The 23,117-nt window shown below is 38.8% G+C and overlaps 6 protein-coding genes across 10 annotated transcripts in view; 1 reads left to right on the plus strand and 5 right to left on the minus strand.

Annotated features, from left to right (window-relative positions):
• Mob2 (MOB kinase activator 2) overlaps positions 1-12,626 on the minus strand; it is a 46,552-nt gene extending 33,926 nt beyond the window's left edge. Inside the window, exon 1 of one of the 3 annotated variants that reach the window (XM_036816275.3) lies at positions 12,276-12,626. In XM_036816275.3, the coding sequence (XP_036672170.3) occupies positions 12,276-12,280 (5 nt within the window). In that variant the 5' untranslated portion in view covers positions 12,281-12,626. Of the gene's footprint in view, positions 1-670; positions 924-7,968; positions 8,415-12,275 lie in introns of those variants that run through there. The other 2 variants (XM_036816272.3, XM_036816271.3) reach the window with 2 other exon arrangements.
• A 530-nt stretch (positions 12,627-13,156) lies between these two features.
• Positions 13,157-14,515, plus strand: LOC108016390 (mitochondrial import inner membrane translocase subunit TIM14). 3 transcript variants are annotated; one of them, XR_005014289.3, is made up of 4 exons: positions 13,157-13,285; positions 13,407-13,646; positions 14,008-14,171; positions 14,232-14,515. XR_005014289.3 is itself a non-coding variant. In XM_036816122.3 (2 exons), exons 1-2 carry the CDS (start codon positions 13,374-13,376, stop codon positions 14,119-14,121), a joined length of 387 nt encoding a protein of 128 aa, XP_036672017.3. In that variant the 5' UTR covers positions 13,359-13,373; the 3' UTR covers positions 14,122-14,175. The 3 variants fall into 3 exon arrangements, 1 of the variants encoding a protein (XP_036672017.3); XR_005014287.3 differs by lacking the exon at positions 13,157-13,285 and having other exon boundaries at positions 13,359-13,646; XM_036816122.3 differs by lacking the exons at positions 13,157-13,285; positions 14,232-14,515 and having other exon boundaries at positions 13,359-13,646; positions 14,008-14,175.
• Positions 14,516-14,561: 46 nt separating this feature from the next.
• On the minus strand, positions 14,562-14,995 carry LOC118877411 (uncharacterized). The gene is made up of 2 exons (XM_036816123.3): positions 14,793-14,995; positions 14,562-14,731 (listed from the first exon to the last, which is right to left on the minus strand). Exons 1-2 carry the CDS (start codon positions 14,884-14,886, stop codon positions 14,601-14,603), a joined length of 225 nt encoding a protein of 74 aa, XP_036672018.1. The 5' UTR covers positions 14,887-14,995; the 3' UTR covers positions 14,562-14,600.
• A 685-nt stretch (positions 14,996-15,680) lies between these two features.
• LOC108016389 (EF-hand domain-containing family member B) lies at positions 15,681-18,171 on the minus strand. Its single transcript, XM_017083036.4, has 3 exons — positions 17,584-18,171; positions 17,350-17,523; positions 15,681-16,890 (listed from the first exon to the last, which is right to left on the minus strand). Exons 1-3 carry the CDS (start codon positions 18,090-18,092, stop codon positions 16,104-16,106), a joined length of 1,470 nt encoding a protein of 489 aa, XP_016938525.4. The 5' UTR covers positions 18,093-18,171; the 3' UTR covers positions 15,681-16,103.
• Positions 18,172-18,258: 87 nt separating this feature from the next.
• On the minus strand, positions 18,259-20,762 carry LOC108014490 (uncharacterized). The gene is made up of 3 exons (XM_036816245.3): positions 20,163-20,762; positions 19,756-19,932; positions 18,259-19,072 (listed from the first exon to the last, which is right to left on the minus strand). The coding sequence occupies exons 1-3, from the start codon at positions 20,672-20,674 to the stop codon at positions 18,274-18,276; spliced, it is 1,488 nt and encodes a 495-aa protein (XP_036672140.3). The 5' UTR covers positions 20,675-20,762; the 3' UTR covers positions 18,259-18,273.
• A 410-nt stretch (positions 20,763-21,172) lies between these two features.
• LOC136116957 (neurofascin-like) lies at positions 21,173-21,542 on the minus strand. The gene has a single exon (XM_065864861.2). It carries the CDS (start codon positions 21,469-21,471, stop codon positions 21,211-21,213), a length of 261 nt encoding a protein of 86 aa, XP_065720933.2. The 5' UTR covers positions 21,472-21,542; the 3' UTR covers positions 21,173-21,210.
• Between the last annotated feature and the right edge of the window lie 1,575 nt (positions 21,543-23,117).

Consider the following 23,117-nt stretch of genomic DNA (forward strand, 5'->3'; position numbering starts at 1 on the left):
TGTGGTAGCAAAAACACCTGACAATGCGTTAGGGGTGAGGGGGCGGCGAAAAGGGAGGGTGAAGGGATGGTAGGCCGGGCAGACAGAGGGATCGAGAGACAGACAGACAGGAAGCCCGTGAGGAAGGAAGTTCCTGCCGCTGCGGCAAAGGAAGTGGTTAAAACAATATGGCAGCGGAGGAAAAAGCAGTGGTTGAGTGCTGGCACACCAGCAACATTGCGAGTGTGTGGTACAATGTACCGTTGTTGTTGCTGCTGCTGCTATTGCTGGTGTAGCTGCAATTGTTGTTGCTGCTGCTGGTGTGCCAATTCTAAGCGTTGCATTGGCAACAGTCGCGCTTCGCCGGTTTCGCAACTGAACTCTCAGCTGCTATTGCTCCTCTGCAGTTGCTGTTGTTGCTTCTGCTGCTGTTGTTGCTGCTGCTGCTGTTGTTGCTGCTGCTGCATTGCGCGTAATCAGTGAAGCAACAAACCGTGGCAGCTAAATGCAACAGCAACAATAACACGCCAGCAATCGCGGCTCTGAGGAAAAACTTGAATGCAGTTTTTCGCAGTGAATGACACAGTTTCACACCAGCACGGGAAAACACTAGCACACACACACACACAGAGATGTTGAGGCACTTCTTTTTCTTTTCTTTTTTTAGGGGAAAGACTCCTTTGCTGCTTACATTTGTGCCCTTTTAGGGAACTCAGTTTTGATTTGTATTCGATTTTATTTCACAATCTAGCATAGCATTTCACGAGGCAAGCGATGTTGCAAATGTTGCTGCTGCTGCTTTTAACTGCGACGCGATGCGATGTGAGGTTGCTACCGACGGCGGCGCCTCGAATAACAATGTCAAATAATGACGCGGCGACAACAACAATCAGTCCAACCATCGACGAACTGCGACCGCTCGAGCGACCAAGCGGGCCAAAGGAAATTTCTACACTGAGCCGAGCCGTCCGTCTTTGACTGACTGCTGCTCGTTCGGCTGGCAACAGCAACACATACACCGCAGCAACAGCAGCAGCAGCAACATCAACACTCGCGCAAATAAGGAGAGAAAAAAGCAGAAAAGCAGAATACAAAACGAAACAAAAACCAAAAAACTGGCAACGAAAGCAGAGCACACAGTAAAGATGAAGTGGTTGCTGTTGCTGCCGTGTTGTTGCTGTTGTCGCTGGTGATGTTGCTGCTGTCTCGCACACCAGCAACATTTACTCTCTGCGCCCGAGAGAGGGAGCGCGAGGGACAGAGAGAGCACCTCCCATACGTGTTTTGCATACAAATGCGCCACTCAAGCGAGACACGCACATTTATACGGTTTTCGACCACTTGTTTGACTGCTTTGGCTCTAAGGCTCTCTCCACTGCGCTCTCTCTCTCGCATCAGCTGGGCGCTCATGTGTTGATGCTCAGCAGCTGACGGCCGCAGCGTTGCCACCTGGTCGGTGAAAGAGAATATGGCCAAGTGTCAGGGGAATAGTAGTAGAATCTGCTACTTTTTCGACAATTCAGGCAAACAAAATAGTATTTTTTCGGAATAAAGGATATTTTCAGAGATTGTTAAGAACCAGCAGGAAAAACGTTACTTAAGACCCACAAATATGTTCTGTTTAGTATACATTCCAATATAAATTTGTGTAGCTTACAAATAAGAATTTTTAAATCTGACTCAAAACAAATAACTTTCAAAAATATCAGTAACTGTCTTGACTAGAATCAGTTAAATTTATAACTTCATAATGTACAAAAGTTTATTCGTAGATTTTTTATGGTCGGAAATGCTCAAATTGGTTTTAACAGATTACCTGGTATTTAGTCAAGCTCCACCTAAGATCAACTCACAAAAACATAGTTTGATATGTTACTCACCTGAAAGAAAAAGAAATAATTGATTAGAAAGACACTCCAATTTGTTATCCTTAAAGGTAAGACCGCCAGCTAGTTTTTATCAATGGACTGACCCCAAGCCCGCATTATTGAGATCCCTTTGGACCTTCAACCCTCCCCGGGGTGTAATTATCACGCTCTTTTTATTTGGTAAAGAAGGAATAAAATCAGAAATCAAATAGAATAGAGCGGTAGAGGAAAACGAAGAACACAGGAACTGCATTTGGTGCCTGACTTACACAGAATCTAGACCCGAATAAGAAAACACTATATAAACGCATCGTCATTCTCAGTAAATAAAATCGAAACAGGAACACGACAATACACTGGGAAAAATAAATATAAATACTTAGGAAATACCAAGTATCTTCGATCTAAGAAAGGAATAAGTTTACCATTTTTTAAAACCTACTCAGAGAGAAATACCCAAGAACATTGTTCTTGAATTGAGAGCATTCGTTCTTGAAAACCGTGTAAGTACACTTTGGTATCAAAATTCTCAATACTAGAACGAAATAGTGAGAAGAGAAAAGTAAAATTGAGTTTATTTAACAAGTTTTAAGTATAGACTACGGAATGAACTAATAGTTTATTTGTTGAGATATACAATCTACATAAATAGCCATACTTTTCGAAACATTTATCTATGCAACTTTAGGTTCGTATAAAATCTAAGGAGTATTTCTGATGTTTTTCAGTGTAGTATGAAACAGCTGTCGATTGAAGAACTGAGGGAAAACGCCGAGGAATAGCTGGGGAGAAAAGGTGAGAAGCGGATAGAGGGAAAAGGGAATCTTGGCAGTGGTGAACGAGCACCTGTGACCGCCCGCAATGCAACCGAAACGGCGGCAAGTTCATTTGCACCACATCAAAATTTCATCCACAACATAATGCACACACACCGAGCGCCTAATGGAACATCTGATCTGTACCCTATATGGCTGTCTCTCTTCCCCTAAATCTCCCCTCTCGCTTCCTCCAAGCGGGCTGCAATTGCAACTGCAACGCTCGGCTGCTTTCTAGCGGTTCAACTGCTGCCATTTGCCATCACTCGAATTGCTTTGTGCCCATTACTTATTGCAGCGAATGTTGCAGTCGGACAGCAAAAAGATCGCGATCTGCGGATTATAGATATTGCGGCAAGAGGCCAGGGAAGTACGTATTTCCCAAGAACGAACCTTTAAAAAAGGTAAACAGTCGTTTCAGAGACCACCATGGGTCAAGATAATAAAATACACTTATTTATAGGACGTTTGGAGGTTTTATAAGCCGAGTTATTCAAAACACACAGGGGGTATGTTTGGAAACAGAATGGTTAAAGGAAGTATCAATTTCTTCCTAAAATAATCCCTACAATGGTATATTTGCTACCATAGTTGTCAAAGTAAATATCATATTCCTCCTTAAACCATTCTCGACTTACATAATAATTCAAGTTACTATATTTTCGAGTTCATGATTTATAAACCAACCTTTAGTTATCCTTTTGCTCCCAATAAAAAGGAGGGCAAGTCAACCAAATGGGCCCCATAAATATGACAGCCATAAAGAGTGGCTCCAAGGCTTATAAAAGTTCAAACAATGCGGCACAAAAGTTCACATACTCTATGGGTAAACTTTTCTTGTTTATACTAGGTACATTGGACAATGAACATGCGGTACATGTTCCCTTGTAACAACAAAAATGGTATTTATATTTACACTTTAAGATGATAATTTAAAGTTAACTTAGGGATATAACAAATAAGGGCATAGTACAAGGAACCCATTGTAAATGCTATGTATATCATTTATATTAATATAATTTACAACAAAATTTAGAAGTAAATGCTTTTTATGTTTAAACCTTTTGTTTTGCTATTTATCTTATTTTTATTAACATTTATTTGCAAATACTTAATTTCTTTCTACTAATTTAAATAATTCCATAAGTGAAAATATAATAATGGTGAAAACATTTGGGTGTTTATTGTAATTCTAGATGCTTTTATCATTACCGTGCTAATCAGTACCATTGTCAATGATAAGTTTAGGATATGTGTATTGCACAGTTTATCTTCCAATCATCCACCATGGTAAAGAAACGAAGCTTTTTTTTATAGGTACAATTTTCCATATAAATATTATACTAACAAACACGAAAGCTTGTTGGTGTTTATCAATCATAATATTTTATTTATGACTGCTTGTTGTTCCTCCACCTCCAACTTCCCTACTTAATTGCAAAGTGAAAGAGTTAAGGAGATTGTTTCCTGGTGCCCGAGAAAAATAACAAACAAACAAACCAAGTGCATAAGTATGCAATGAAAATAAAACTGTTCATATTACTCTCAGACTGTCTACACAGATAAAAAAGGGAAATGCTCCTGATATTTAAAAAAGGAACTATCATCAAAATTATTAAGATTTTATCACAGACTAAAGCACTATGATTATTTTCCTAATATTATTTATGTATTTAATTTACTACAGTTTTTAAAAAAATATATAGCAGTTTGAGGCTTAAGGATATTTTGATAATATTTATTATTATTATAACTTTTATATAGGATATTACTTAGGAAATGTTTTTCTGCGATCTGAGAGAAGAGTATTTCACAATAAGAAACCTTTTTCCACTCCAACGATTTTCTAAATTGCTTTATTTATGAAATGTATTATATAACTAATGTTTTATTTACAATTATTGACTTTTGATATTGCTATCATTGAATTTCTTTCTGTGTACTCTGCTTAGTGCGATTTGTTTTTATTGCCGCCGTGCCCGAGATGCTGTTGTTGTTATTGCTCGCATATACGTTTCTAGTTTTGCTTGGGGCTACGGTTCCGGGGAGGGGGTCCAAAGAGGGGCCTTTTGGGTGGTGGGGCGGTGGGCGGGAGTTCCGTTTAGTCGGTCACGCCACCACATAAATAAGACGGAACAACAAAGCGTATCAAGATGTTGTTGCCAGCGTTACTGACTGTAGTTACTGTGTTGCTGTTGTTGTTGTTGCTGCTGCCTCTGCGGGTCATGCGCAATGCCAATGACGTCAGAGGTTGCCATCAAATTAGGAAATGCGCAAAAAAACATCCACAAAAAATAGCAAAACAATGAATTTAAATGAGCGCCACATAAATGCAGACACATACGCATAAACAGACAACGGTAGTTAAATTTGTAGCTATAAAGCTCAATTGTTAAACTTTATTTGGAAAACTATAAAATGTGTGTTCATAAAAAGTATGCATCGGCGATTTAACGCTTGAAAATTGTAGATAAAAATTTGATAGTACACACAAAAAGAGTTATTGGTAAAATTTAACAATACGTTTAGTTACATAGCTGTGAAAAAAAAGTTAACGACTATTAAGGAAAAGTGAAGAATTTTAATGTTGCCTTGGTTACTATTTAATAGTAAAAGTACCATAAAATGGAGCAACTATTTTGTCGGTCAAATTGACAATTCGATGAGTTGGGACCATTTAACTATTACATACATATATTGGACAATTAGGCCTAATTTTTTTTTTTGGTATAGTAAAGCAAATTAGATTTTTAAAAAAAGTAAATTGTAGTTTATATAAACATTTTTCAATGCTAATTACAAAGCTATTTATAAGAAAATATATAGAGTTCTCTTAAAATATCTTTTTATATATCATTCTTATATAGTTTTTTTTTATATATCATTTTTATATAGTTTAATTTATATATATCATTTTTAAATATGTTTTTTTATATATAATTTTATATCAGGGACCGAGAATAATCATTATATGTTAGTTTTATTTTGGAAAGAGTACTGTGATTCTTGCCTTTACATGTACAAAATGCCACTATTTTTACTATTGTCCACGAAGGCTGTATAAGTTACCCATTTTGAAGAGAAACTAACAATCTATTTACTCTTGCCAGCAATGTATCTAAAAATCAGCCAATTTCGAAAAAGAAATACCAAAAAACCTTAGTAGGACATTTAAAATAATAATCAATAATAAATTTTGGTCCCTGTTTATATATCATTTTTATATAGTTTTCTACATTTATATTATATTATTATTTTATTTTTTATTATTTATTAATTATTATATTATTATTTTTAAATTATTATCTTTGTAAAATATTCTAAGAAAAAGTACCTGATTATATTAAAATTCCCTCTCATTTTCTGCTTTCCCCTGAATCGATCGATGATCTAAGCTTGTGACCCCAACTGTGTTTTTAATATGCGTCTCGGACTTGGCGCTGTGAGATTTATGTGTCGCCGTTAAACGAAAGGGGGCGTGTGTAAATCGCTTGGGGCGTGGGTGGGGGGCGGTTAGTGCCGAAACGCAGAAGTAATGTATATGCAGCACTCGTCTGGAGGTGTGAATCACCAGGGACCAGCGACCAGGGAACCCCTCGGTCTCCCCGCCCCTGAACATCGCAGGGGTTTCTCTGCAGCATGGAAACCCTACAAAACCCCAAAGCAGACCAAGGAAAACTGCGCCGCAAATTTAATAATTTACAAGAAGAAGAGGAGGGGTGAAGTCGGGCCGGGAAATCCAATAACAAAACGAGGAAAAGGAAAAGGAAAAACGAAAACACTGATAGGCAGACGCAGAAATCAGCTGTTTGGCGAACTTTGCCCGCTGCGAGCACATGTGATATGGCGAGTGAAAATAAGGGAAAATGAGAGAAATTCAAGTGGCAGAGAGCCGCCACCAAAAAGAGAGAGGGTGAAAGTGCAATAATCATCAAACCCACACAAACACACACACACAGAGCCATTGCCTTGGGAAATTTGCCTTGTCCCTAAACGAAGGCAAAAAAGAAACGACGCAATTTTCGCGATTTTTCCAAGGCAATTAGTGGGAGCCCAACATGAAAGAAAAACTATAAAGCTCAGCAAACATTTTGGCTGTTTCCATCAACCCATTAAGCGAAATAAACATTTCGCAAAACTTTGAATATGGCTTTAATTAGATTGCTATAAAGGGATTTTCCGTTCTCGCAAACTGTAAACTGTTCTCATGCTGTAAATATTTTTCAACCGTTAAATGTACTTATAGCTGTCTAAAGAAATTCGTCTTTCATCAGGAAAAATTTCCGAAATACATAGGTCAATAAATAGTGGGAGGAAAAATCCGCTTTGCTTTGAATATTAACAAACCCCCAGCAGGATATCCTTTAAATTATTTATGGTTACAGTTTCCCTTTTACGATAATTGAGAGCAGAAAGGGTCCGACTCATAATGGAATATTTAATATTGCGAGTCTTTTTAGGAAATTCTCTTTTCAGTAAGAATCACCATCCGAGTTGATACGCCAACATTTTTATTTGACTAACGAACTCGACGAAAAAAAAGTTTGACGACAAACTAAGAAAGCTGGTAAATATAGATTATGAACTTGGAGATGTCTCCGTCATAGTTATTTTGTTTATCAAACAATGAGTTCGTTAAACTTTATATTTCTGATAAAATGGACAAAATCCCAGTTGTTGTTTAAGCCTAGTGAGTTGGTTTCTTATTTTACAATTTAAAACGTAAGTTTTACAGACTCTTAAACGTTGTCTGATCCGCAATTTCCTATTAGACTGTTAATAATTATTTAGTGTATCCCTGTTTAATTGGAAATTAAGTATTAATGCAAGGAACATGAAAAACTCACCACTAGAGTATTTTTTTTGGTTAAATATAATAGTTTAAGTTACTAAAGTGTAGCACTAAAAGTATATATCAAACCTAGAAAAGTGATCTAAACTTAAAGTTTAAAAATGAATTTTATTTTAACATGCGGATGAGCAAACGAGTTTCTCAGTCTTTCAAATACTGTCTGAATTAATATAAAATATTTGTAAACTTGTAAATTGAATCCCTTAAATAAAAATCTCTCACAACTTCATCACTGGAATGGTTTTCTGAAGAAAAAGTTTAGTATAGTTTAAATGGCTGAAGTGTAGCAATTAAAGGTGGTATCAAACCTAGAAAACTGATGTGAATTTAATGTTTAAAACCTACTTTTACTTTAACATGTGGACGAGAAAACGGTCCTACATGTTTCCAAAGATTTAAATAAATCGCAGCATGGTCTATATAATATAGAATTCCACAATTTCCCACTCCTTACCGACAGAAGCATGTGACGGTCTCCTCGACGTCCAGTGGTAGTGACAGTGGGGCCGTCGCCTGGGCACCTGAGCCACCTGTTCCACCACCTGCACCACCTCCTCCTCCGCCTCCTGCCGCACCAGAGGCACCACCTGCTCCCGAGGAATTCCCCTTGCCGCCGCTCTGGCCATTGGCATTCTGGCGCGGCACCGCCCGTCCGGGAATGTGCCGCGAGGAGGCGTGGAGGAAGGTGGCGGCGAAGGTCGACGACAGCGAGGAGTGCGACGCCGAGGGGCGTGGCGCGGAGGCGGTGGGCGTTTGGGGGGCCGTCGAGGATCCATCGGTGGCATCCGCCAGGGGAACCGAGGAGTACCGGACGAGGATGGCCCGACTGACGCGATTGCCGCCCGTCAGGTTCGAGATGGCCCAGTTCATGGCCCACGGAAATTGCTAGATGAACTGGGCAACTAACCGCTTCCGACGCTCGACGGCAACTGAACTGCTGGCCGGGCCAAAAGGCAAAAGTAGGATGGTCGTTGCAACCTTCTTTGCACATACTAAATATACACAATCTTGGGCTGCAAAAAATTGATTTTGTCTAGTGATTTCAGCCACGCCCCGCAACTTGGACTAGGCCCTGCCGTCTGTCAATCAATGAATTCCCCTTCTAAGGCTGCAAAAAAAAAACGGAAAAGACGGCCAAGTGTCGCTTTTCTCTCTCGCTATTTATTTGTTTCACACATATTTGTTGCAGTTTATATGTAATTTTCCTTTTTCCTGCACTTGCACCCCTTGCCGGCTAATTCAATTAGAGTTGTACTAAGTGCGCTTCAAGGCTGTCGGAATGCACACGCCGTCGACGGAACAGCGAGGGTTGCTAATGAGGTATACTACTTAAAGAATGTACTAGTACCTGCGCGGAATTCCCCTATGTACACAACATATATTCACCTGTGCAAAAGTCACTTTACTGGAAAAAAACTAACTATTTTCAACCCCAAATGGGATAGAAAACCTTATATACCTAATTATTATTATAAACTGAAAACCAGATTTGTTGTCATATTTTCTAAATATTTAATTAACTGAAGGAATCGCAATATTAAGCCCAAAAAGGGTACAAAATCTTATTAGCCTATGAGATATTACAAAACTGAACAACAGAATTTATATCATATTAAATATTCATATGCTTCATTATTATATGCATGAACCGATGTCAAAATATTTTTAAAGATTGTTTTAAAAACTAAATTTGAACGCAAAAAAAATACAATGCATTTAAAAAAAATTCATTTTAGAATAGGTTGGTAACTCTATTTTAAGGTTAGGAACACATATAAGCAATATAAATTATGCAAATAATCCTACATTCATTATAAACCTTTAAGATACATTTCTCCCAGTGGAAGTAAAAGCCCTACTCGCTGGAAGAAAATCGATTGCTTTTCTCTTGCCACATTTTTAATTGTTTTGCCTGCTCTAATGAAAGCCCGCTCCATTGGAGGGCGATGACGTCCAGCCCAGTCCACCCAAAAACGGGGGAAACCCTTCCCCAGATACCTCCGTACTCGTATGATGTTGTCCTCCGCTGGCAGAGCCATCAACTGATGTGTACTTTTCCCCTTTTTTTGGTGTATGGGGTGTGACATGTGACACAATTTGTTTGTTTTTTGTTGCTCTCACATCGTTTGTTTTTTGTGTTCCTTTGCCTATTTAGATGCTGCGACAGTCCACAAAAGATTGGCCCCTGTGTGTGCACATGTGTACAATCGTACATATATGGTATACTGTACCCTGGTATATAGCTCTTACTAACGACTTTAGCATCTGGCTTTGCAGGCAAAAAAGAACGACACACGTAAGCATCAAATTGTCAGTGGGATGGGCAGACTTAATTTATCCAGTCGACCAGGGAAGCTTTTATTTCACCCTCCTAACATCGATGTCTGTTTCTAATCAACTCGATTTCCGCAATTTGCCACCGCTCGATTTTCCTGTCTAATCGCTAAATTGTGCCTAATTGGGTTTCTTTCCGAACTTTATCCCTTTAATTGGCGTAGTTTTGAAAGAGATAACTTGCATAAGTCATGGTTTTACAACCCCTAAGATGGTACCAATCCATATTAAGGGTCGAAAGGTAGAAGCAGATGTATTCTCAACTTTCCAAGCCATACTATTTAAGTAAGGGTTGAACTTAAAAAGCTAATTAAAACGTAATTTTGCAAATACACTGACCATAATCATTATAATTAGCGTTACATAAGCCCAAGTCAACAAACAACCATGTTTTAAAAAACATTGCGTTTTGGCAAGATACAAATAAGATTTACTACCTTTCTATATTAATGTATTAGCTTCGAAATCAATTCAAATTTTTGGCACAGTCTTTTACATACGACTTACCTAAAACTTTTTCAATTAAATAACAAAGCTAAGGGTGAAGTTCCCGAACACCCTAATAAAACAAAATTTGGAAATTTTCATCCACCATCCTCACAGGTAGGTTAAATCATTTGACTCTCTTCACAACCCTTTTTCTGCATTGGTGCATCTAGAAGGATTTTATTCATTGTCCTTTGAATTTGATGAAGATCTAGCTTCAAAATGAAATCCTAAATAGTGGTTGAATGTCTTGAAGTGGTAATTTACTGATTTTGGTTGTATGCAAAAAGTTTGGTGGTTCTTTTTTGAAGTCGAAAACACGATATTGTTTTTAAGGGACTGTTATACCGATTTTTTTGGGTTAGTAATATCGAACCATTGAACGCATTGTTCATTTATCGTTTAAGTTTTTAATTAGTGCGCAACTATTTATAAGGAATGTTGATTTAAGACGTTGTATAGCAACAAGATAAATGATTAAACATTTTCAATTTCAGTTAAACCGTTATGGTTTTTAACTTGTTTTGTATTTTTTAAAGTTAAAAACGTCTAAATAATGTCTTAAAGACTCCAAAAACTGAAATTGAGTAAGACTTTTTTTTAAATACAAAAAAATTTAAAACAGTCCCAGTGTATAAAACCCCTTAAAAACATACAAACTTAATAAGAGAGATGATTTATATAAAGAAAATCCCAGAAATCGCGCTACAAGTGCATATGAACCTTTAAATATTTGCGCACTTATTAAGAATGATGGTATAAAAAGTCCACACGTTTCCTTCATAAGAAAAAATCACAGAAATCGCGCTACAAGTGTATATGAACCCTTACATTTTTGCACACTAATTAAGAATCTTGAAATAAATGGAATTAAATAAATCGCGCTACAAGTGTATATGAACCCTTAAATATTCGCGCACTAATTGAGAACTGTAACCATGAATGAACAGTGGGTTCAATGGTTCGATATTACCGACACCTATTTAAGCTTTCTTCAGGTTCTTTTTAAAGTCCGAAGAGCTAAGTTGTATTTTGCATATTCTAGAACCAAATCGAATACATTGTGGTAATGAAATTGGCAAGTTCGTTAAACCTGCTCTTATCTCCAGAATTCCGACCCTGCTTGGAGGCATAAACAAAAGAGGAAGGAGAGAAAGAGAAGGGTAGAAGAGGAGAAGGAGGCGAAGACGAGCACGAAAATAAACGCAGTGCAATGCAATCAAAGTGCAGCGATGGCCTTGCGACTCCGATTCGTGGGAAGAAGAAGAAGAAGACGAAGAAGGAGAAGGAGAGGACGATCACGCACACAAACAAAAACCGCACACTCACACATTCGCACTTTGGATTACTTATGGAGTCGGTGGGCAAGTAAATCAAAACACTTGCGACTTGGTAACCACATTTGAGAAATCGATAAAAATGCCCATTGATTTTCATAGGCCGCAATCACAACAAAGAAATGTCTGATACGTAACTTAGCCATGGAATGAGTGGGTTGTCTAAAGCGGGGTTTTATATAAGGGGAACCTTTGGGCTTCCAATTATTAGGGCTATTTTATTATAATATTCTTTGATAATGTTTTCTTTAGCCAGTCTTTGCAGTGATTATCAAGTTTATATGTTGGCTGGTCAGTTAGGGGCCCTTTTGCAGGGTATTTGGGGGTCTACTCCTGTGGGAAGTGCGACGAAAAAAGAAATTTCTGTCGGCGAAACTGCGAAACGAGGCCAATTGGCAAGAGGCCAAATGGCGACGAAAAAGAGCAGCAGACGAAAAAAGCAGAGGACACCGAAGACAAAGCGACGCAAGAGACCCACCAAGTGGCCAAGATATACCCTATGTATGGTTTTTTTTCTGCTTTTCTGGGCGAAACTACCTTTTTGGGGTATGACAATGGGGATTCGGGAATTGGATCTATTATATGGTGGCATTACAGAACTCACCCCATCAGCCAATCGACCGTGTCGCGTAGATATTCCGGAATTCGCTCCAGTTTGACGGCTGTTTTTCCTGCTGCCTCCTAATTTTCCAAAAGTTTTTCCCCAGCTGAGGAGCTTACGCACACACTCTCACCAACCGACCGACCGTCCGACACACACACACACACACAGGCGCTCACGGTTAGCGGTACGCTCACGGACAGGCACGCACACCACCACGCCACCAGGATGTGGAGATCACCAATTCGACACTTTTACTTTCGTCAATCAATAATTGGGTGATTTGGTTTTGAAACTTTGCACATCAAATTTTCCTGCTTCTTCTTTGCTTGTTTGTGCACTTTGTTGAGTCCCGTTATCGATGCGAAGCGATAGCAATCGATAGGCAACGTCTGCGCACTCAGTCGATAGCAGCTGCGCAGGGTTTTGTGGGGAGGGTTTTGGAAGTGTTTGAAATTCCGGAATTACCTGTTTCGGTTCACCTTTTGATTCGCAGTTGCCAGCTGTTGGAAGATAATTACATTTTCGGGCCTATCGAACTGGCAACTGCTGTTTTGAGCCTGCAGCCCTGGTTGTTGACAATCAGCTGTGTTACAGCACTGGTGGAACGAGGGGGGATCAAAATAAAAAACAAAATAGTTGGCAGAAATATATGTTATAGCTCCATTCTGATTTCATCTATAAATCTCAATATATGTAAAATTAAAACTTCACTAACCCCTGACATTTTATTAGATTGCGCCCATGCAAAGCAGCTACGTCTATCAAAAGCTCCAAGAAAAAAAATCATACAAAAATACAGCATTTTAAAAACCAGTAAATAATAATTTATAAAGTAGCAATTTCTAAAAAAATTATTACCTAATTTCTAGTACAATTATTTCTGCTTGAAGACCCGTATCGATAATACATTTCCGAACAGCGACAACCCTAAAACTATCGATTACCCAACAGCTGGCAGGCAGGCCATGCAGTTCCACTGAAAATACAGCTGTTCAAATTACATAAAAATGGTAATACTTAAATCACATTGTTTTAGTCAACAACAATCGTAAAATATTTCGAATTTCTCCTTTTCTATACTCTCAAATTGACTGTGCTATGGCCACCAATCCGAATATTTCCCTCCCGAAGGCGAGCTCCGTAATTCTGGCGGGACTTGGAGTGGCCGCCGTGGGCTTCGCCGGGAAGCACCTGATCCGCCGGATGCCCCAGATGACCACCAAATTCAACGAGGCCCTCAAGAACCTGCCGAAATTTGATGCGGAGAGCATGGCGGCCTCCAAATACTACAAGGGCGGATTCGATCCCAAGATGAACAAGCGGGAGGCCTCCCTCATCCTGGGTGTCAGTCCCAGTGCGCCGAAGATCAAGGTATAACGCAGTATTTTCACTGTGAATATGTAGATATCGGGGTTCAAGGATCCTCATATTTTTGGTTGAAACATGAGCTACCTAACCTTTAGAAAGTCTTCAAATATTAGTCTAGTTTTTATCTAATAGCTTTGGTTAAAAAGAAACTAAGTATATAGTGGAACGTACTAGTACTACCTCTGTTCTTAGAGAAATTTATTTTTTAAGCTAAGGCAGAAATGAGCTATCCCATTTTATTACAGTAGTTTTCTCAGTTTTCTTGTTCCTAAGGTTTGGTATTATTGATTCAAAACTATAATAGTTTGAAATTGTTTTTAAGTTCTCTCTATTCCTGGTTACTTATTTCTACAATCTCTTCCAGATCAAGGACGCCCACAAAAAGATTATGTTGCTGAATCATCCGGATCGAGGGGGCTCACCCTACTTGGCGGCCAAGATCAACGAGGCAAAAGACTTTCTAGACAAAGCCAAGTAGTCATCCTACCTCCGCCTTTGAGTGCAAATAAAGTAGTTTGTGATTAGCATGTAAGCTGAAGTCTTATGCGTTTTATTTCCGTTCTTAACGTCTTTCTGTTTAACCAACAGAACAATTTCAATGGCTGTAATTTACCTTTACTCTGAACTCATACAATTACTTAAAACTGTATTGTACCTCAAGGATTTATAACACGAAAAGTAGCAGGACACTTGGAATTTTTTATTACTACTTAGGTACATGTATATTTGAATCGTTGCTAGCATACTGACTGAAACGTTTAAACAATTTAGACAACCAAATTTGAAAGGTAAATGTGTATGAAACAGCAATATTTCTGGTAGTGAAATGTGACTATATAAGGCGGATAAATAAAGTAGAACACTGACCTGTATATCTTCATAATAAAGTTATTTATTGAAAACTTAGGAATTTGTTCACGGTAATATGATTATATGACTCCAAAGTAGGCTTGCTTTTTAAGCGAATTCTATATAGAGGCAGCCATTTCCGAGTCCTAGATAAATGTGATCCGGAAGACACACGCACTCGTAGAGCCAACAGTGAACCAATCTAAACTTGCAAGTTAGGAGCTCTCCCAAATCACAATCTATGATTCAATGAAAGTTTTTCATTACATACTTATAAATAACATATCTTAAGTCTCTTACGAATTCGCATCATTGGATTGTGCATCCCATAAACTACGTTAATGCTTAGACAGGCAATCTGAAAATTTACCAAGAACTTTACAAACCACTCCATTGGTCGTGTATTTACATACTAAACGATTTTATTCTTTTTCAACAAGTGGTTAGGAATGCTTATAGTGTAAAGTGTTTATACAAGGGTAAGCGCAATATGGGAGAAAAACTATATCGCTGTGAGCTCGAATTGCAACTTGCAACTTGCACAAAATTCTCTAGTATTTATGAAATCAAACCAAAAGCGTTAACAGTCTAGGAGAGTCGGGTGTCTTAACCAGTTTAAAATAAATAAGCCTCCAAATAATAAAATAAAAATCGAATAGGTTTTCACAAAAACCGACCAAGTTTTGGGACTTTTTTCGTTCCACGTAATTAAATGCAGAAACCTTGGAAAGTATTTTTAAAAAAGAAAATAACATTTAAAGTATATATGTATGTTCTTGATCAGAACCAATTTGTGGTAAGTTGTACAATTTAAAACACACAAAAGCATGTCCTTGGAAATTACTTGTTGTCTCCTTACAGTCACCATATTTGTTTTAACAAGCGTACACGGCTTTTGGTTAAAAAGTACGCAAATCAACAGCTGAAACTGGAATAATTCATGAGTATTTAAACAAATGCTACCTTAAGACTTAATTTTTCGAACATTTTTGTTTACTTGACCCTGTTATACTCGAGGTTCAGGTTACGACACTCATTAGGTACTCACGCTGATACCGAAAAGAGCAGACTTTTTAGAAATTAAGATGTTTGCTAACGCCATTCTTGCACCCACCGAAAGCGGTATAAATAGTGCTGCCAAGTCGCCAGAACAGCATCAGTTGATCGCAATCACTTTTCAACCATCGGAATGAATTTCACCTGTGTCCTGCTCCTTTTGGGCACCGTGGCGTGTTTCCTGGTGAACCAGTCCAGTGCAGCCAGTTCCACAACCACGACGGAATCAACCACCTCCAACACACACGACCTGATCCAGATCCCCCCTCCCAATTCCCCAACTTTATGATATCTAACTACAAAAAAGCTTTATAATTATACCTTGTTCGTTTATTGGCATTATTAAAAAAATACAACATAATTATTGAACTTCTATCAGCAGTTAAGAAAAGTTTAAATATTGCAGGGTTATGCAATTAAATACATGTTTGTTCTTTTATTGTAGGATTTGAAAAAATATTCTCATATAAACCGAACCAACTGTTCTTAGTAGTATCAAAATCTTATTTTTCCTTTGAAATCTTTCTTGTTTTTCATCTAACTTAAAGAGAGTCACTACCGAATGATCTTTTTCATCTCAGCCCGGAACTGGGCAACAGATGCCAATGCGTTCTGATCCTTCTGCTCGCCCATCAAACGCAACCAGATCGATTGAAAGTCCTCTTTCGAGAGGATATCCTTGAATATACGTTCTACCTCGTCCTTGCTACGCAATACATTAAAGTCCCTTGGCCATAAGCCACATAGGGTAGACAAGTCTGGGTTCAGGACATCCTTGACACGTGTGTCATCCGCGTCCTTCTGAATGCGATTCTTTCGAGGATGGTTGAAGTTTCGACCTTCAGCGGGTTTCTTTACCAAATCTGCGCACAACTGCCGATAGGCGGTTTCTTGGTTATACACCACCTTCGGCATGGGTGAAATGGATCCAATCATGGGCAGCGGCTTCAGTATGGAAAGGAGTTCGCACAGACCCACGTACTTCACTCGTTCCGAGCAGCATCCCTCGTCCACGAACAACTTGAAGTGGGAGGCAGCGATGCGGATTTTCTCCGCAGTTGCCGGAATATTCAACCTATGCATCACGTGAATGACCTCTGTCAGTGGAAGTTGGCCATTGCCCTCATTGTCCTTATTTCCAAGAGCGCTGATAACTTGGTTCATATTGAAGTCATCCCTCTCCTGGAGCAACTTGCGCAACATGTTTAGGTGACTAATTGCTCTGGCCAACTTCTCGGAGGCGACGCTGGGTGCGGTATTTTCTAGAAGTGACCTAACGTCGGTATCACGAGGCAACTTCCGACCAAACGTCATATTTTCCGGGATCTGGTAGGGATACCATCTGCAATGAATGAGATGATCTTTATGAGAAGGTAAATCAAAACTAGAATGAATAAGAATAAGTGTTCTTGGCTTGAGAAATAACTTAGTTTCAAGAAAAAAAGTTCTCGAATTTAAGCATTAAATATCTCGTTTCCAGGAATAAATCGTCCTTGATTTTAATAAATATCTTTCTGCTTCCGAGACGGAATTCTTCTTGTTTTCAAGAGCGAGTTCTTCTGGATTTCAGTATTAAAGCGTTCTTGATATTAACAATGTTTTCTTCTTCATTAAAACCATAACCCACTTTCTATAGCAGATTCTGATTGATTTTTATAAATCGCATTATAAAATCTAAAATATACTTTAACTAAACTAAAAAGGAAAATATTTGAATTCCATTTACCTCGGAATTACTAGTACTCTTAAATATTAAAACAAGACCAGCTATCAGTATAACAATAACATCTTCAATACTCACGTGTACTTTTTGCCCAATGGACCTTTTGTGCGATCGTCTAAATCCTTTTGGGGCTTCTTGACTATTATCAAGTGCTCCTCGCCTTCCTGCAAGCAGCGTTTTACCCTAATACCGGAAGAATCTACACAGGCTGGTAGGCCAAATGTGTTGAACCGGCTAAAGGGTTTTGAATATCTACACAACAAAGTACTTGAATTAGTCTTTAAAATAATTAAAAGAAGTTATTTAACCGACCGTCGATTGATCTGTTCCGAGGGAAAGTAGTGATTGTGACTGACGATGTGTTTATCGTGGAATTCGGCAAACTCTCGGTTGACCTGCTCGGCAGATTTCGGGGGAAGTACAACACAGTAGAGGGAATCTTCAGGTTCGGGAACACAAGTACGACCGAAAGTACGGCTCAAATTGGTCACAGAGTCCGGTTTTGAGTGGGTTGCCTTGACTTCCCCCAAAGCAGGCTTTTTAGAGAACATACTCTCGCGAAACCTGTTCTGAAACTCGGCAAAAAGTCCCTTATCGCTATTGCTTAAAATGTCTCCGATCTGATTAGTGGGAATCTTGGGCGTTCGTTTCAAAGGATTGGGCCTGCTCTGCCGACAAAGTGCCCTTATACGGTTCTCCGCCTCCTCCTCCATGTGCACGACCAATAAGAGATCCTTGGTGCCGTAGGTTTCCAAGGACGATGCCAATCCTGCCGCCCTCATTTCGGGGTTTCTGTCTATGTAACGGCCTAAGTTTGCCATTTGTATGGTTTCGATCTAGTAAAGTGGGTATACTATATATGTGTGCTATCTGTAGGTATTGAAATTTCCGAATGGAACAACTTTGATTGCTTTTGAAATGTATTAGTAAGTGCATTTATTATACTTTCTTTGTAATTTCACAACCATTTTATAATGTTTTGTAAATAAAGTGTAATATATTTTAGGTGGCTGAAATTTTAAGGATCTCTGCACGAAACTGTGCGACTGAGGCCATTTCTTCCTGATCCGGTTGTTTGTTCTCCTGATTCTTGTTTAGGCACTGCCATATGCCTTCAAATTCGTCTTTGGAGAGTACCTTTTCGAATATCCTCTGCATTTGATCCTTGTTCCGTGGGCAGCTCATGTCACTGGGTCTCAGGCCAATCCTGGTGGCCAGTTCCGGCTCTACGATATCCCTGACATGTGTGTTGACATCATCTCTGTGGTGAGGACTCCAGCTGGGCTGGTTGGCAACTATCCCCTCTGGAGCATTTTTAATACGATCTTTACATAGACTACCATAGGTTGTTTCCTTGTTGTACATATTATGCGGCACGGTCGCAATGGATCCTACATTTGGTAGGGGTTGCTGGACAGAGAGCAGCCGGCAAAAGAGATCGTAATTCACCCGTTCCGTGGGACAACCCTCATCGAGGATCTGCTGGAAGTGCGATAGCATGGTGCGGATTTTTGCCGCATCCACACGTATGTGCAGCTTGTGCATGGTCTCCAGGATCTGGGCGAGGGACATGTGACCCGTATGCTCCTTGTCGCTCCTCTCCAGCAGCGCGATCAGGTCCATCATGTAGAAGTCATTCCGCTTGTGGAGGCTCTCGCGAAGCCTGTTCAAATAGGACAAGGCATTCACCAAGGTGTCGTCCTGCTCACATGGCCTGATGTCCTCCAGCAGCATTTTGATGCTACATTTATCCGACCGACGGCTATGACCAAAGTACATGTCCGGCACTTCATCTAGGTATCTAGGAAAAAACAAGACGGCCTCGACTATCAGATACCTATTACTCATTTAAGAGGAGTGCGAGAGAGATGGAGATAGGCAAGCATGAAAGCGACTGTTTTCAAGGTTGCACACTTCGCAAAAGCGCCATCTAGCGTCGAATTCTTTATTTGCTTATAACTTTTGAATGGATGGACCGATTCTAACACTTTTTGACATGAATATAGGTGTTAATAATATTAAAAATATTAACACAGACGGACAGACGGATTAGGCAAGATCGACGCCGCTAGTGATCCTGATGAAGAATATAGAACATACTTTATAGGGTCGGAAACACTTCGTTCTACCTGTTACATAATTTTCGACGAATCTAATATACCCTTTTACTCTACTAGTAACGGGTATAAGCTAGAGACTTTGCTGGGTTAGTGGACTTTGATTGGAATTTTATTTGTTTTTATCAGATCTAATAAAAACTATTAAAATATTAGCCCAAGCATTTAAGCAACTTGCGTCTTAATAATTGAAATGCTTAGGTCTTAATTATCCACACTTGAACAAACAACCACGAACAACCTTAAGTCAATGTTGCAAATAATTAACTTTCTGACGTAAACAGAACTACATGTTTGCAATTTAAAGCTCCTTGGCATGGAAAATTGTACAACTACTTAAAAAGTATTTAAATGGAGGGGTACTCACTTCTTGTATTTCTTTCCCAAGGGACCTCTAGTCCGTTTGACGTAGTCCATCCAGGGTTTGGAGACCACAGTTAAGTGCTCGTCACCTTGCTTCAAACACTTTTTCATCGTTGAACCACAGTGCTCAGCGCCCAGCAAAACTCCAAAGGTTCCGGATCGATCAAACGGTTTTGTATATCTAAAAAATAATAAATAATACTTTAAAGTGCTTCTTAGGAAAAACGAAAAAGAATTTTATATATACAAGACGTAGTTTAATCACAAAAAAGTCTTAGCTTAGTTCTGTAACGCTTCAGATGATATACCAAAATTAACTAAGTTTTTCAAATTGCTTATAAATCGGATTCAAAGCCAAATCGAACAGAACAGGCCTGTATATTTATTTAAGAAAACAAACTTCCAACCAACCTGCGATTGACCTGCTCCGAGGGAAAGTAGTGATTGTTGCTGACAATGTGGCCCCGATGAAACTCGCCGTATTCCCGATTAACCTGATCGGCCGACTTTTCCGGCATTATGGTGCTATATAGAGTGTCTGTCGGTGGGTTAGCGTGTCCGAAAGTACGGCTCCAATTGGTCACGTCGTCCGGTTTCGAATGCGTGGGCACTATTTGCGCTACTTTCCCAGACTTACAGTACATGTCCTCGAGGAACTTCTCCTTGAAGGTGGTGAAGCGTGTCTTTTGACTTTCACTGCTGAGGACATCGCCGATACTGCCATCTGGAATAAATGGCTGAAGTTTTCCGATCGGCAGTGGTTGGTTCCTTTTGCACTCTGCTTCTAAACGACTGCGTATTTCATCCGCCGGATGCGCAATGATCAGGCAATCCTTGGAGGTCAGCTCATCGGGTCCGAAGGAGGGCAACCCGGCAGCCCGCTTGGTGCCATTCCTCTCGATGAAGTGTCCTTTGTTCGCCATCGTCAGCGTCTTTTGTTTGTTTCCTATCCTGGTTGTATGTTATGTATGGAGTGTTCTCTGGGTGTCTTTAATTTTCGAAGTGAACTCGATTTATCTGTCATCTCGTATATGCCAAATTTTGTCTAGGTATTCATCGCATGGACTCTTAAGTTTGGTAACATTCGGGCTTCATCGGAAGTGAGATAGAGCTATTTCCCAATCAAATTAGCTTGCAGTACATCGTCTCCCTTATAACTAATATAATAACAGAAATAAAAGGGAACAACAAATTTTGGAAACGTGTTAGAAAACCAGAACTGGTATTATTATCAAGCTCAAGATATTATTTGATTTAGAGTTTATTATTACTTATTTTAAGATGTTGTGTTGTTTCATTTACAACGGACAGCATCAACAGTAAGTTAAATGACTTGAGAAAAGTAATGACAAATAAGTTATTGCTGTATTGTTATATCATATTTTATTTTAATTCGTTTGTCAATAACTTGATTAATTTTAGAAGGATAAGATGTTAAGGGAATACCATCTTGGCATCTTTACCCTTTCTTGTGGGTCACAATCACGACGGTCTTGTGGCACCTTCTAGGGTTCGCGCACTTCGTGTTGGGGATGCGGGTGTGGCACCAGTTGTTGCCCCTCCAACAACGCTTCTTGTGGGTGGAAGAGGCGGTTGTGGTGGTTGTTGCATCAGTGGTTGTGGTTGATGTAGAGGCAGCTGTTGTAGTTGTTGTGGAAGTTTGAGAATAGGCCACCTGAATAGCCACGGCAATAAGGGCAACCACAAAGAGGAACTTCATCTTGAAGGATTCAGGAATTCGCGGAACAAGCTGACCTAATTGAGAAGTACAGGAGACAAGACCTTATCAAAGTGATCTTCCGAGTGTTGTGATTAATTGAAGTGGTAAGTACTCTTTTTATAGGTGAATTTCGGTATATCTAAGTTTCTATCTTCCTGTTTTACTTCCTGTTTAATGATTTCCTTACAATAGAATTAACAAGCCTATTGGAATATCAATGTTCAATATTATTTCAATTATCCAAATAATCCCAAAGCACAACGGCTCACTCGCATATAAAGACACCTGAACAATGTGTGACACAAATTAATTCCAGCTTTATTTTTACTTAACTCTATGTGACTGGGAGCGCACACCCAAGCGAAAAGACCAAACATATTTGTTCTTAAGTTAAGACATAAAGCAAAAAAATGAGTCTTGATTTTTCTTGAGCGCAACTTCCATAAAACATTTGATTTAGCTTTTTAAAAATATTTTTTTAAATTTACGATCAGTGATTCAGACAGCGTTTTCACTGCTTGAGATTGTAATGGGCTGCTAAATCTTCTTTTTGTGTGCTGGCGTAAGTTCGAGACTTAGACTTCTTGAAGTCCAAGCCGACATGACCGAGAGTTGGCCAAAACGTCTCTTTTCAATATATAAAGATAGGGATTAGTACGCAATCGATCTAGCCATTTCCGTCTGTTCGTCTCAATCTCAGAAACTAGAAAATCTGCCAAGTTTATTGAAGCATACAGATTCTAGTTTCAGCGAAGGGCCACGGCCACTCTAACGCCCACAAACGCCCATAACTCTTATGTTCGTCTGGTGCCCACAATTTTTAAGATTTTTTTTTCAGTGTACATTTAATTTGAATTCGTTCTTTGAAGAGCTTATGAAAATGAAAACATTTGCAGTATGTCGTTTCGAGGGCTCCATCTCGGGACTGCGTTCTTCTGAGGAAATATTTTAAATTCAAAGCCGCAAACCCTCTACCCGCTGGGGTATGCTGTAGTCAGTTAATTTAAGAACGTTTGTTTTGATTTTGAAATACGATTGCTTTGACTTTAAGAATGTTTGTGCTCATATTGTCCCACATGTGATCGAATTTTTGTCATTCACTGCATTGTAAGCCTCTTAATATAATTGATATAATTATCATTGATATATTATTATAATAAATATAATAAAACAAAAAACTGCATTTGCTTAGAGATTTATTTTAAATTTTTAAAAATTCAGGTCTTCCTTCATCTTATACGATCCCTGGATCCTTGGCAACTACTGATAAAACTGAAGGGAGAAGGGAGCGCTACCCTATTGAAATGGTTCTTGAGAGTGTTGTGATCCACCGTAGTAAAATTATATTTCTTTATAAGCAAATTCAGATAAGTTTTGTTTATTTGCTTATATTTATTGGTATTATGTACATTGTACACTTGATAAATTAAAAATAAATTTCAAATTTGCCCTGAAACCAAATAAGTACTCTGAAAAAAGGCTTTTAAAATATATAATTTTCTTTTTTCATCCACTGCGATTTCAATAAGCTTAAGATATGGAAATATTGATTATAATTAATGTTTATATAAAGATTTTAAGCTTTAAATAACCGTTAAAAATCATTGATTCAAATCTTTTCAAAGTAAATTATGCTTTTTTTTCGA

The sequence above is a fragment of the Drosophila suzukii genome, chromosome 3, assembly GCF_043229965.1.
Source record: "Drosophila suzukii chromosome 3, CBGP_Dsuzu_IsoJpt1.0, whole genome shotgun sequence".
NCBI lineage: Eukaryota > Metazoa > Arthropoda > Insecta > Diptera > Drosophilidae > Drosophila > Drosophila suzukii.

Excerpts from the sequence above, each read along its gene's own strand:
- LOC108016389 (XM_017083036.4), bottom strand. The coding sequence starts at position 18,092 with ATGGCAAACTTAGGCCGTTACATAGACAGAAACCCCGAAATGAGGGCG. Across the intron at positions 17,524-17,583 it reads TCGGAACAGATCAATCGACG|ATATTCAAAACCCTTTAGCC; the intron begins GTCGGTTAAATA and ends TTTGTTGTGTAG. Across the intron at positions 16,891-17,349 it reads CCATTGGGCAAAAAGTACAC|ATGGTATCCCTACCAGATCC; the intron begins GTGAGTATTGAA and ends CATTCATTGCAG.
- LOC108016390 (XM_036816122.3), top strand. The coding sequence starts at position 13,374 with ATGGCCACCAATCCGAATATTTCCCTCCCGAAGGCGAGCTCCGTAATT. Across the intron at positions 13,647-14,007 it reads CCAGTGCGCCGAAGATCAAG|ATCAAGGACGCCCACAAAAA; the intron begins GTATAACGCAGT and ends AATCTCTTCCAG.
- LOC118877411 (XM_036816123.3), bottom strand. The coding sequence starts at position 14,886 with ATGGAGTGGTTTGTAAAGTTCTTGGTAAATTTTCAGATTGCCTGTCTA. Across the intron at positions 14,732-14,792 it reads CAATCCAATGATGCGAATTC|ATTGTGATTTGGGAGAGCTC; the intron begins GTAAGAGACTTA and ends ATTGAATCATAG.
- LOC136116957 (XM_065864861.2), bottom strand. The coding sequence starts at position 21,471 with ATGAAGTTCCTCTTTGTGGTTGCCCTTATTGCCGTGGCTATTCAGGTG.
- LOC108014490 (XM_036816245.3), bottom strand. The coding sequence starts at position 20,674 with ATGGCGAACAAAGGACACTTCATCGAGAGGAATGGCACCAAGCGGGCT. Across the intron at positions 19,933-20,162 it reads TCGGAGCAGGTCAATCGCAG|ATATACAAAACCGTTTGATC; the intron begins GTTGGTTGGAAG and ends ATTATTTTTTAG. Across the intron at positions 19,073-19,755 it reads TTGGGAAAGAAATACAAGAA|ATACCTAGATGAAGTGCCGG; the intron begins GTGAGTACCCCT and ends GTTTTTTCCTAG.